At 54.0% G+C, this 13,038-nt stretch overlaps 5 protein-coding genes across 5 annotated transcripts; 4 read left to right on the forward strand and 1 right to left on the reverse strand.

Annotated features, from left to right (window-relative positions):
* Nucleotides 1-1,288: 1,288 nt before the first annotated feature.
* Nucleotides 1,289-2,798, forward strand: BJX68DRAFT_261900 (uncharacterized protein; the record flags this gene model as incomplete). The annotated part of the gene is made up of 7 exons (XM_071044310.1): nt 1,289-1,493; nt 1,543-1,562; nt 1,609-1,645; nt 1,702-1,775; nt 1,851-2,221; nt 2,296-2,391; nt 2,480-2,798. The coding sequence occupies 7 exons, from the start codon at nt 1,289-1,291 to the stop codon at nt 2,796-2,798; spliced, it is 1,122 nt and encodes a 373-aa protein (XP_070904396.1).
* A 444-nt stretch (nt 2,799-3,242) lies between these two features.
* On the reverse strand, nt 3,243-6,102 carry BJX68DRAFT_276773 (bacterial alpha-L-rhamnosidase-domain-containing protein; the record flags this gene model as incomplete). The annotated part of the gene is made up of 2 exons (XM_071048179.1): nt 5,704-6,102; nt 3,243-5,627 (listed from the first exon to the last, which is right to left on the reverse strand). Exons 1-2 carry the CDS (start codon nt 6,094-6,096, stop codon nt 3,243-3,245), a joined length of 2,778 nt encoding a protein of 925 aa, XP_070904397.1. The 5' UTR covers nt 6,097-6,102.
* A 527-nt stretch (nt 6,103-6,629) lies between these two features.
* Nucleotides 6,630-8,356, forward strand: BJX68DRAFT_261902 (sugar porter family MFS transporter; the record flags this gene model as incomplete). The annotated part of the gene is made up of 5 exons (XM_071044311.1): nt 6,630-6,678; nt 6,738-7,187; nt 7,250-7,574; nt 7,660-7,957; nt 8,021-8,356. The coding sequence occupies 5 exons, from the start codon at nt 6,630-6,632 to the stop codon at nt 8,354-8,356; spliced, it is 1,458 nt and encodes a 485-aa protein (XP_070904398.1).
* Nucleotides 8,357-11,352: 2,996 nt separating this feature from the next.
* On the forward strand, nt 11,353-12,244 carry BJX68DRAFT_226278 (uncharacterized protein). Its single transcript, XM_071038485.1, has 3 exons — nt 11,353-11,745; nt 11,822-12,018; nt 12,076-12,244. Exon 1 carries the CDS (start codon nt 11,400-11,402, stop codon nt 11,580-11,582), a length of 183 nt encoding a protein of 60 aa, XP_070904399.1. The 5' UTR covers nt 11,353-11,399; the 3' UTR covers nt 11,583-11,745; nt 11,822-12,018; nt 12,076-12,244.
* On the forward strand, nt 11,925-12,539 carry BJX68DRAFT_261903 (uncharacterized protein; the record flags this gene model as incomplete). The annotated part of the gene is made up of 3 exons (XM_071044312.1): nt 11,925-12,018; nt 12,076-12,362; nt 12,417-12,539. The coding sequence occupies 3 exons, from the start codon at nt 11,925-11,927 to the stop codon at nt 12,537-12,539; spliced, it is 504 nt and encodes a 167-aa protein (XP_070904400.1).
* Nucleotides 12,540-13,038: the final 499 nt, after the last annotated feature.

The following is a 13,038-nucleotide window of genomic DNA, read 5'->3' on the forward strand; positions in this document are numbered from 1 at the left end:
TCTATAGAAGGATACGCGACTGGAGATAGATTAATAGCTCGTGGTATATACGGTATAGATCTATTTCCATTGCCTTCATTAGGTTGTCGTAACACCGAGATAGCTTACATCCATTGAGGCGTAGGGCCATCGGGCGGTCATTCGCAGCCCCTATGCAGTGACCACTAGCAGTGTCCGGAGGAGGCGGTATGTCCTCTTTACTGCCCGAGGACCGAGGTGGCAGTGCGATTGAGAGCACCGGCTGGGACATCGAGATTTGTTAGTAAAGCGGCGGCCTCCCCATTTCAGAAAGGAGTTACGAGCCAATGGCAATGAAGAGAGATACGTGACGCAAAAGACCAGGATCTTACAATAGCCAAAGGCCAAGTGGGTAACTCGTCCCTGCAGAGATTCCTTTTCCGCCATCCATGGATCATAGTAGCCTCCTTGTTCTTTTGCCCTAAACGAAGGGAGTTTGATCCACCTCGAGGAGCCTTATCACTCTTTAAAGGCCTGATCATAAAGATCCATCAGTTCTGGGTTCCTGGCAGTCGTTTGAATTTGACGGGACAGGTTCAGGGTCAAAGCAGGGAGAGTCTTTCTAGCACGTCATTGTGGGGTGAAGATGGCGGTCGGGTATATCCATTCAATCCAGAGCGGCGCGCGACTGTTCCCTAGATCCCAATAGATCGGAGAGTTGAAGCCGACCGGATCCAGAAAATGAACCCCCTTGGCACAAGGTCAGTGCCGCCTGCTCAGTAGGGCCAAAGGGAGTCTGTTCATAATGGGAATGTGCAAGCAGAGGGCACTATTGGCCCAGCTGCAGCAACTTCGCCTAGCTTTGCCAATAATACGTTGTAAAAGAGATCGAGTCGATCGAGTCTATTCAGGGAGAAGCCACCAAATCCTATTGACGAAAAGCTCAATAGAGATCCAACCACAAGCAGCCGCATCCTCGGTTCAGGAACAAAGAAAATTAGGTTTGGGCGGCCCCCAGTCCAGGGCCCACACGCCAGTTACACAAAGCCTGAAGATCCCCACCTCAGACTGTTTCCGGATCTTGGTACATCAGCTGCTCCATACACTCTTAGACCATGTTCACCGTGCGCCGTATCGCGGACGGATACCTTGAGGCGGATATCTTTGTTGTGCGTATAGCTGGACGACCTCTTGGACGCGTGCATTGGGGGGATTAATGGAGGGGAGACGTGAGATAAATACATAACTCATAACTATCCATCTAACTACCCACTATTCACAAGTTAAACCTTCTATCATCGTACCTTAGGACTGATTCCCTGCCCTCGTCATGGATACGCTCCCGCCCAATCTTGATCAAGTCCCCGCCCTTCCGCCGCCACCGGGCCAGATGTCGAACCTCGCCAGTGGTCGCGCGCCCTCGCAGACGGCCATCATGGCGGTCGCCGGTATTTTCTTACCTTTGATGCTGCTGGCGGTTATTACGAGGGTTTATGTGCGCACGCGTATCATCAAGATATGGGGCATTGAGGATAGTGAGTTCAGCAGGTCTAGATTTGTACATACCTGACTGACATTATACAGCAATCTGCATTCTTGCAGCCGTGAGTGCAGCTGGAACTTCTGGTGAAATCATGTTGACAGTCATAGTGCGGTTCCATTGCGAATATCGGAATGTACCTCAATGGTGTGACGCAACGAGATGACCCCCTGGCTCTCTACCAGATTGACTGACTTTTGCAGCTGTCTCCCTCGGCATGGGGAAGCATTCCTGGAATGTCCCCATCACAGTTGTCATGAGCGCAACAAATCTACGAGTAAGTTCCCCCCTCCCCCCCAAACCTCTCTTGCCACCGTGACTTTTGCAAAAGCCTGACACTGGAATACGCCAGGTCCTCTCCCCAAACGTAACCTACCTCTTCGCCGTGTGTTTTGCCAAACTCTCCATCCTCTTCCTCTACCGGCGCCTCTTCCCCGTCCACCGCGAGAAGATGTTCATCTGGATCGGGATAATCATGAACATCGTCCTGTCGACCACCTTCATGGCTCTGTCAATTGCCAACCTCATCGAATGCATCAAGTTTACATCGGGCGTCACGGCGTTCTGCAGATTCGTCCACGAGGAAATGGTACTCTGGGTCACGGCGTCGAATGTCTTTACAGACTTTTATATTGCCATTCTCCCGATTCCGCGCGTGCTGAATCTGCAGACGTCGAAGAGGCGGAAGTTTGGACTTTGTCTTACGTTTGCCAGTGGGTTTTGGTGAGTTTTATGGACTTAATCGGAGGTCATTAACATTTAATTGGTCCTGGTCTGACCTCATTCGCTTTGGATAGTGCCTGCGGCGCAAGCGTCGCCCGTCTCGTCCACACATGCAGAAACCTATACAACCCCGACGCATTCTGGGCCTCGGCCGACCTGGCAATCTACTCGTGAGTTCCCATCCAAGTGCCCTGCCCCGATGTCACTCTATACCTATTCCGTCCTAATGACTAACAACCAACTCCTTCACATCCGCAGAATCATCGAAGTCAACATCGGCATCATCGTCGCGTGCGTCTGTACATTCCCCGTCTTCTTCCGCATCCTACGCGACTCGCCCTTATCCAAGGCCTTCAGTTCCTCCGTGCGCTCTCTCCTCGGTTCCCCGCGCCGGGGCTCCAAGTCCGACGGGTCGGGAGGAAGTGTGCCGTTGAATGATAAACAGCGCCCGGCTGTTCTGGTCAACTCGGTTTCGTCGGGTGAGAGCAATGCGCGCGAGATGAGGAAGTTTGATCCCCGCGGGTCGCTTATTGGGGTCGAGGTTGGGTATCGGGTTGATGTTCATCAGGAGACTTGACTTTTTCTTTTTTTTTTGGAGTTTGGTTCTGGGGTTAGGGGGGTGGGATTGGGCGTTTTGGGGTTGGTATTTGTTATCGGATGGTCATTGGATACTTCGAAGTTAGGGTAGGAGACATTTATGAGTAGTATTCTCTTGCGTTTGTGACTGTTGTAGAAGGTGGTTACCAAGTGCTGAGTGTCCGGCTGACCTGCGACTGACTTGTGGCATGGAGACCTTGAGCCCTTCTCTGCTCCCATGACTTTCTTTGTTCCTGAGCCTTATGCAAGTCACTACGTCGGGGACAGCGGCTTCGATTGAGAGGATACGCATTCGGCTCGACGCTCGGGGTGGATCTCAACTTGCAGTGGAGGGTCTCGGACGTCAATCCCCTTGGTTACGTGCTTCGACTAGAAAATTGACAGGTGAAAATTCCATAATCCAGTCCTGTAAGCATATGCCAATCTATTCCGCAAGAGTCAAATGATAGCTCCCCTGCTCGAGCACCACCTCCCCTTCCTTGCCCTCCACTCCATTTAACCCCGCAACAACTGTCCACCCCTCTACCAACTGCAGCGTACAAGTCGTGCCAGTTGGAACCCTCACATCAAGGCCAACACTCTGATCCCCCTTCCTCTCAAACCGAACCTCAATATTCCCATACGGACACTCCACACTCCCCTCCACAAACCCAAACTCACTCTTAACCGGCGGCCGCAGCACCCAGGAGCGATACGCATCACCCACCGGTTTCACCCCCATCACAGCCGAGTAGAACCACTCGTAGATCGTCCCCAGCATATCATGGCACTTGCTCCGACACGCATCCTGCCAGAACTCGAGGAGCGTCGTTTCGCCCCGACGCAGGAACCGCATGTAGCTCGGGTGCTCCTCCTGCCGCGCCATTTCGAGGACGATGTCGGGGCGGTCGACGTCCGCGTCGCCCAGGGTGTTCCACAGGTACTTCAGGCCGATTTCGCCGGCGCGCATGGTGTTTCCGGAGTCGGCGCAGTCCGCCAGAAAGGCCTTTATGACGTCGGGGCGGTGTTCCGCGGGGACGAGGTCGAATTGCAGCGCCATTGCCTGCGCGATCATGGTCCTGTCGTGGACGCCTGGTGTATCGAGGGATGTGTAAAAGGCGTAGGGGTACTCCTTTGTATCGTTAACGAGGAGATGGCGGTTATACACCTCGTAGATCCTCGCGGCCCACGCCTCGAACCGCTTCTCATCCTCGCCGTACCCGAGCTCCCGCGCCATGAGCGCCACGTTCTTCAGACACCGGTAATACACTGCCGTCTCGATATTCGCTTGGTGGTTCCCGAACGCGATATCCCGTCCCCAGTCACCGAGTCCATGTTCAATCAACCCGCCACTCCGCTCCTTTGTCCGCATATACTCCATGTACCGCACGGCGGGCTGATAAATCTTCTGAAACACCTGCGTGCTCCCGTAATACCGTTTAATCATCTCGGGGAGGAAACACACCGCACACCCCCACGTAATCGTATCATGCAGCGGGCCACACATGTACCGGATCTCGGGCGCCATGGTGGGGACGAGTCCGTTGGATTCCTGCGTGTCGATGATGTCGTCGAGGATCTTGCTGTACAGCGACTCCATGTCGCGGATGTATTGCGTGGCGGGGAAGAGGAGGGACGTGACCTCGAGCCAGCCGAATTTCTCAATCTGCGGGCAGTCGGTGTGGTAGCTGAACAGGTTCGAGGAGAAGGTCCAGTAGCAGGCGTTGATCAGGGCGTTGACGTCGTCTTTGTCGGTCTTGATGGAGCCCAGTTGGCGTGCGCCGGACGAGACGTGCCGCGCGGTGACGGAGGTGATTGTGGGGAGGGGATCGGTGGGGTCGAGCGAGGCGCCTTCGATCTGGATGTATCGTGCGCTCGTGAATGAAAAGTCGGGCGTCCATGTTTCTGGCTCGCCTGTGCCCGCGAGGGTGAACTTTGCGTAGACGCCGTGCTCAAATTCCTTGAAGAGCGGGTCGGGCATGTACACGAAGCCGTTGTCGTCGATTGTTTCCGAGTAGCGGATTATGATTTCGGAGCCTGCGGGGCCTGTTACGGACACTTTGACCATGATACTCGAGTTCTGGCCGAGATCGAACATTGTTGCGTCAGGCCGGAGCTTCTGCGTCCGGACCGGCTCAAAGGTATTATGGAGAACAACAGGTGGCTGAGATTGATATCTCAATTTCCCTCTCGGTCCCGTCAATGGCTTCGCATCAGCCCAGGAGCCATCACTCTCGTCGAAACCGGGACTGTCCCAGCCAACAGGGTAGAGGCGTCGATCATGGTCTTCGGAGGCATAGATGTTCGCGAGCGTAGTCGCACTCTTTCGAACCTTCCAGCTCGGATCGGAGATGATGGTCTCATGGCTCCCATCCTCATAGTGCACATGCACCTCGGCGAAGAAGCACAGCTCGTTTCCGTAGCGCACGTACGTGTTATCCTCGTACATGGGCCAGAAGAACCGATCGCCCTGGTCACCCGCGTAGAAGCCGTTGCCGACGTGTGCGCCAATCACGTTCTCTCCTTTGTCCTCGGTGCTGGACTTCCAGTGCTCCGTTACGTCGTAGCCGACAAACTGCACGGTGCGGTGGTAGTTTGTCCAGCCTGGGTCGAGGACGTGTGCGGACGCTGGGGAGCCGTTGATGGAGAGGTTGAAGTGGCCGAGACCTGATGCAAAGACGATAACCCGGGAGATTTTCTTGGACTCTTGAAGTGTGATTGCTTTGCGCAGGTAGAATGGCTTGTCAGAGCCGTTGCCGATCCAAACGGCCTTCCACCGGTCGGGCTCGTTTTCGAACCATGTGCGGAAGATCAAGGATGTGTGTGGCATCTAAAAGCGTTGTTAGACTTGGTTACTCTTTGTTTTTTGTGTCTGTCTGGAGAGAAGAGAAGTGGGAGGGACGTACATAGGTTTGATTCATGCTGTATGGAGGCAAGAGCCTCGAAGAGCGGGTGTATGAGGTGTAGAACTCGTTGACGGCACTTTTCGAGACATTTCCATGGTGGTCCCAGACTGTTACCTGCCAGTAGTAGAATGTCGTCGATTTGAAACCAGTCTCTGCCTTGCAGGCAATGTTGCGTTGTGCGTCGCTCTCGACTCGCCCTGAATCCCAGGCGTCGGGCCGCGGGGTTGCGGGGGACTGCTCGAGGTCGGACTTGACAGACGACACCACCACCCGGTAGGCAGCCTGCTTCGATTTTGACCCATTTGCCTCAAGGACCCAAAAGAAGCGCAGCTCATCGGTATCAATACCAATGGTTTCATGGAAGCCGTGAGTGCCGCAACGGGTGACCTCCATTTTGACTCTGCAGACACAAACTGGGAGGGAAACGAGGGGCAAAAGCAGCACAAAAGAGCGATTTATCTTCAACTCACAGCTGACCCAACCATGCTAGATTGAAATAAGAAATGGCCAGCTCCACCCTGCCAGCCCATCGGCGTTGTTTCCACCGAGACCCGCTCGTGTGCAGCTCGTTGGGTCGAGGTTGCTTCGCTTCGGAAGTCCCGAGCATTTGCCGATGGCGACCCCGTGCCCTACTCTCTGTCCTCTTCCCCGGCCGCCTCTCCACCTTTTGTCCCGAGCAGTTTGACCACACGGCCAGAGGGTGTTCCAGGCCGAGAATGATAGGTGAAGGGGTAATCTGCTCTCGGTGTATCACTCCCCGTGTGGCCCCGCATTTCGCTAGACGGGCCAGTGTCTGGCTATTGGTGCTTGAGTTGTGACAGGATTTCCTGGGGTATATAATGTCCCTTGAGGTCTTCCTTGGCTACTGCTGTCCTGTTCCTCACCCGCTCTGACCCCCACCAGCCTTGGTTTGCAACTCGATCACCATGTTGTCCCTCAAGACTGTCTTCTCCGCTATCTTCCTAGCCACTGGAGGTTTGTCTCTTCTCCGAGTCTCCCTATATGCTTCCCCTTCTAATCCAGACTACATATAGGTTTCCTCTTCGGCTACGACAGCGGCATCATTACCTCCACCATCTCCCTCCCCACATTCAAAGAGTACTTTGGCAACCCCAGCGACACCGTCACCGGCGGAATCGTCTCCTCCTTCCAGGGCGGCGCCATCCTCGGCACAATCATCAATATGATCGGCGCCGACTGGGCCGGCCGTAAAAAGACCGTGTTCGCAGGTGCCGTCGTCTCGGTCCTTGGATGCGCTCTGCAGGCTGGTGCTGTCAACATGGAGATGATTATCATTGGGCGGTTCATCGCTGGTGTCGCCGTGGGGATGCTCACGAGTACGATTCCCATGTATGCGGCGGAGCTGTCCGAGCCCAAGTGGCGTGCTACGCTTTCGGGGCTGTTGCAGTGGATGCTTTCCTGGGGGTTCCTTGTCGCGCAGTGGTTGGGATACGGGTGTGCCTTCAACAAGACTGAGTTCTCCTGTACGTCCCCAAAGCCCATGCCCAGTCTTCCCCTCCTTTCCGCCATACTAACAAAACTTAAGGGCGTTTCCCCCTTGCCTTCCAAAACCTCCCCGGGCTAATTCTCATCGCGGGAATCTGGTTCCTCGAGGAATCCCCTCGCTGGCTCATGGAAAAAGACCGCCACGAGGAAGCCAAGGAGGTCCTGTATCGCATCCGCGGCAACGTCCCCGCCGAAACGGTCGAGCTTGAATTCCGCGAGATCCGCGACGTCATTGCCGCCGATCGCGCGGTCGGGAATACCTCGTGGAAGACGATCATCACGAAACCCTCCTGGCGCAAGCGGTTGATTCTGGGATGCGGTGTTCAGGCGTTTGGTCCACTGAGTGGGATTAATGTTATCAACTAGTATGCATTCCTCTCCACGCTCCCCCGTAGACCTGAAAGCATCAGGGGGAAAAACATGGAAGACGAGACTAATCTGATGGCACAGCTACGGCCCGCGCATCTACGAGATCCTCGGCATCGAAAACAACACGACGCAGCTCATGATCATCGGAATCAGCGGCGCGCTCTCCATCGTCTACTGTTCCATCGGCCTCGTCCTCGTTGACAAGGTCGGCCGCATCAAGCCGCTCATCGTCTCCGCATTGTTCCTCAGCGCTGCCCTACTCGTCAACGCCGTGCAGGGGCAGTACTTGAACCCGGACAATGCGAACCAGCTGCGCTCGATGGTTGCGATGAATTTTGTGTTTAGTCTCTTTTATACGCCTCTGGGGATTATTTCCTGGGTGAGTCACCCTTTCCTTGTTCGTATTTCTTTAGACAGATTACTGATGTGTTTGTGTCGACAGGTGTACCCCGCCGAAATCTTCCCCGTCGAAGTCCGCGCGCTCGGCAACGCCCTGACGACATTCACAAACTGGACGGTGAACCTGATCTTTGCGCAGTTCACGCCCGACGCTCTTTCTGCCGTCGAATTCAAGTACTTTTACCTGTTCTTCGCGCTGAACCTCATTGCCGCCACGTGCTACTACTTCTTCTACCCGGAGACCAAGGGCCGCACCCTCGAGCAGATTGATGAACTGTTTGGGGACCAGCTTGTGCCGCATGCGATGGAGGATCCCGAGGGGGCGAATGCGGCGATGGAGAAGGAGAGGGCGGCCACGCAGTGGGAGGAGAGGGTTTAGCGGGGTATGGCAAGCTTAGGGATTGGGTGGTCTTCTGTGTATTGGACTCTGGGGTTTGGTGGTGATGGTAATGAGTCGGGGTGGCCGGTCAATGAGTCAGTTAGGTCGAGTAGGTAGGCTAATGATACACCCGAGACTCGGAAAGTCCGACTCGCCACTCGAAACGTGTTTCCATGCCATCCTGAACCAGGTTTTCACGACTGTCTGAGGCGTGTCGTTGTGGACGTTGAACCCCGTCCAGCCTCAGCCAGTCAACGCTGGACATCATTCTACGCTAGGGCAGGCTAGCGTTGACGCTAAAGCCTAGCGGCGGCGACTGTCCAGTAGACAAGCGAGAACGCCGCCGCCAAGCGCTGCGGGGATTTCAGTCCTTCAAGAGAACAGCGAATCAGCTCGTTGCATCCCAAACGAGCTTCTTCTTCACAATGGAACGTGGACATGCAACTCCATGGAACTTGCAGTGCTGGGACCCCCACCCCCACTGCTCGCCATGTGGTCTGAGACTTCGGTAAGAGCAGAGAACCCTTCCATCCTTCGTCCGCAGCTGCTATTTGTCCTTTGAGGAGAGAATGATGCCCCGAGAAGGTTCTGCGACGTCTCACTCGGGGTATTTCGTCGCGGAGCGGATGCGTATGCGTACCTTGTGATGTTTCACATGTCCCTCAACGGCTTCTTTCTTCGGGGAGATCACGCATCAGAATCCAGAGTGAGGCAGATTCGGGCCGCGGTCTGGAATGCTTGGTCTGACTCGGGCCAGTCAGGACCGAAGCGCAACCTCTGCTATGCGGGTGGTGTGTGTGGAAAGGCGAAGCACATGGGAAGTTCCAGACATATTGACTGATTATTGGCAACGCATCCTTAGGCCTATGTATTAGCACTCCGTGAGGTGCGCCTCTGTCTCTAATTACTAGAGTATCATGATGCTACAGGAACCATGGACTATAAATCATGCTGAGAAAATATATATAAGAGCCAAGAGCCGGCGGACACTCCTCTAGCTGATATACTGTCACTGGCGGTAGGTAGGATTCAATCATGAAAGGAGTTGTATTGTCCTGGGGAAGCTGTCTCATTCCAATCTGAGTAGCTGTCAGGCTCCTAACTACCACTATTCGGTTGTTAAGTCAGTGAGCAATGGCACTGACCCACCGAAAGTGTCTGCGCCTTATATACTGTTGCTCACCACTCCTACGATCGGCCACATCAGGGAATCCGCGGAGAAGCCTAGCCTCGATAAGGAGGAGGCCGTTATACTATAAGCGCTATCGACCCAGGAATGGGCCTTGACTCCTGTTTTGGCGCTGGACTGGAAGCCCTGGTAGTATGCGAGCTCCTGATCGGAGCATACAAAGTACTCGCCGCTGGTCTTTGCGATGGGACGCTGATTGGATGAGGATCTAATTGGCCACAGATTCAAGATCTTTCCAGGGAATAGGCTCGGTGGTCTGCAAGAGGCTGCTTTTGGCCCGGGTCGGTCTTGCCATAGGTTGAATTCGAACGTGTTGGGGAAACATCTTAGATAGGCCCCCAGAACTCGCTCATTGATAACTCGTTAGATATCTCGTCATCCTCACTGTTCCCACTTTGACCATCTACCTCACTCGTGTCATGATCAGAGTCTAGCCCCTCTTCATCTTGAATACGATATCTCTTCAGTCGAATCATGCGGCGGCGTCTCCAATTTGACCATTTCTGTGCAGCACGAATATCTCGGCGGAGACCAGTAATCTCTTCGCACGCATCGGCCACATTCCGCATATGCCCGTCCAGGGATTCCTGGTTTTCAGCATCACCCTCCGCGGAGATATAGATAACCTGGTCAAAGTTGTGTGGAAGGTAGCGAGGTCTCGTGATGAGAACAGGGCGGACCACCTTTGCCACTTGATGTCTGCACACAAACACAGCAGACTAACCTGTCATATGGAAAGACTAACATCTGCCAACCCCTTTAATGTGTACTCAGTTGACGGTGAAAACACCAGCAAAATCGAAGCCAACCTTTTTCGCTGACACTGCTGGGACAAGCACCTGCTTGCCAGGGATATCGAGCGGAACCATAGCATTGGGGTCGGATCCTCCTGGGCCACAAGCCATCCGAGACGCAAGGTCCCGCCCAGCAAACTAAACGATCGCCAATCCTTGCATAGCCCTGACTGTAATCTTGCTCTTTTTGATCAGGCTCTTAACGATATTCTCCGGATTTACCAGTGCTGCTGCCCGTCCATGACTTCAGATCGGCAATGGCCTATCCTTTATGACCTCCTCAATGCTATCCTTCAGTGCAACTGTCTCTCCCTTCGAGGCTTGCAGTACACCGATCCCTTTATAAACGAAGTACCGAAGATAGTCGTCGTTTCCCTCATGTAGAAGCCGCTTGAAGAAAATGTTTAGATCATCACCACAAGGCAAGGAGTAAGCTAGCATATCCTGTTAAAACAGCGCGAGAACAATGGCCTTCGTATGCGAGGGGTGCAAGGAGATTCTTATTTTACCACGTCCGAGGAGATGATACTGCAGGTTCCCTAGTTCTCCATGCTCCTTCCGGCGCTTGCCTGTGGACGCTGAGACTGACTTGGCGAATTACCCCCTTATTAGTCACTGGACTAGAAAAACAGACGATGAGTTTCCCATTCCAATGAGCAACTTTTACCCAATTCCTTGGCCGGCGCAGCGCCGTGTATAGTACAGGGGATATGGTAGCATGTTCGCAGCCGCTGGCTGGAACAGCGGGCCAGACTATTCTCGCAAAGGGCGGAAATGCAGCTGTGAGTACGTGAAATGAGAATGTGATTGTAGGGCTGATGGGATGGCCCTTCCGGCGTGAGTCATTGGGACAGGAGCTTTCAGTCCACAGTCACTCTGATGCCCGATGGACAAAGTCCGCACCTGCAGCCGCACCGGAGTTAAGGCGCAGTCCCCTTGTTGCCGAATCATGTGACTGGCCGCCTCACATTCCTCATCCCCTCGGGTCATCGCCTATCCAGCTGCTTGGTACTGCAATCCCTCTACCACTGTTATCTTTACGGCAGGAGTTAAAGTGCAGATGTCGGAACGACGGGCAGCTCTAGTCTGCCTTACCTGCAAAGCGGGCAAACGCCAATGCGATAAGCGGCTTCCAGTGTGTTCGCGATGTGAAAAGTGCGTCGAAACCCATGACTCCAGCAAGGAACCGCTTGCCGTCATTATATACAGTGCAACACTGACCCTAGCTACTTTGCCAGGCTGAATAGGCTGTGCGACTATCCAGCTCCCTTGGCAATTGAACCTGCGGCTCCACGAATCCAACGCGGGGCTACAACACATAGAGTTTCGTCTACTGCATGCGCACGGTGTAGGGCGAATAAACGTAAATGCGATCGGGTCGTCCCAAAGTGTTCGAGGTGCTCGAGGTACGGTCTACTCGAATTCCCGAGCTACTCAGACCCAGTGGCCATAAACTAGCCCTGTTAACATCAATGGCGTTAGGATCGGCGCCAGCTGCACATACCAGCCTGTCACTGCGCGGCATGCAGTTTCTCCTCCGCACCGTGCGGGAGCGGGAGCGGACCCGGATACGCCACAGCCATGGATGGGCCTCGCTGCTGTGCCCGGCGTCGAGGTGGGAGTGGCGCCGGACCCCCCTATCAGCTACTGCCCATACATGTCTGAGCTCGTGCGGTTCTGTAGGTCTCAAAACCCACCCCCCTTGTCGAGTAAGCTAACCTGTCAATGGCGGGAAGTCCTCACATCCATCGCGCTACCCTCGGATACCGTGATGACGGATAGCCTGGCACACCATCTTCGTTCGCACTGGATGCAAACCGCCATGACCGACCCTTGTTTGTTCCACGCGACATTGTTTAGTGCATCCGCATCGATCGACATGCTGCGAGGTCAGCAGAGCACCACACTAACTCTATATCACCAGACTTGGGCTATTCGTCTGATCAATGAACGCCTCGCACAGCGGGAGCCGGTCTTGACCTACGGAACATTGGGGGCAGTTATACCCTTGTTATATTACAATGTATGTTCTGGAACCATGTTCAGTGCACCAGCTTCATTATCTAACGCTACGTAGATGGTCGCACTCGATCGAGAATCGGCGGTCGCTCACCAGAAAGGCCTAGTGAAGATGCTCCTTGCGACGCCAAAATCCTTCCGGGCTGACATTGGTCCACTTATCGCCATTGTTAAGTTGTAAGCAATGTTTACCTCTTCTGTGCCTCGGAGTTCTGGTTATCTAATGTAGCTCCCAGGGCAATGCTTTCTTTTGCCTGTATCTACGACATGCTCCCGATATGGGACTGCTTATACTCGAACACTATCCGTCCCAACGCCCTGCTCAGGAACATAGTATCAAGGGCAGTACTCGATAGTGAACGGACACTTTATTATAAAGAGACCATCGACGCCGTTTTAAATGTCTACGAAGCAGTCTCTCGACTTGACCACCTCGTTGACGCCGACGAACCTCGTATCTCTGCTGAAGTAGACACCGTGCTGTCCTTTGCACGGAGCAATAATACATTGACACAAACTGAACACGCTCAAGAGTATGATTCTAAATGGCGAATAAATCTCTGCTGCCAGCTGTCCGTCCAACTATTTTGGAATACCCTCCGGCGACCACGTCAAAGCCGAGGACACGCCGAACAGATCCAGAACACCACTGATAACAGCGAAAGCGAGATTGAGAGAAT

Source organism: Aspergillus pseudodeflectus (genome assembly GCF_044049435.1).
Source record: "Aspergillus pseudodeflectus strain CBS 756.74 chromosome Unknown BJX68scaffold_3, whole genome shotgun sequence".
Classification (NCBI taxonomy): Eukaryota; Fungi; Ascomycota; class Eurotiomycetes; order Eurotiales; family Aspergillaceae; genus Aspergillus; species Aspergillus pseudodeflectus.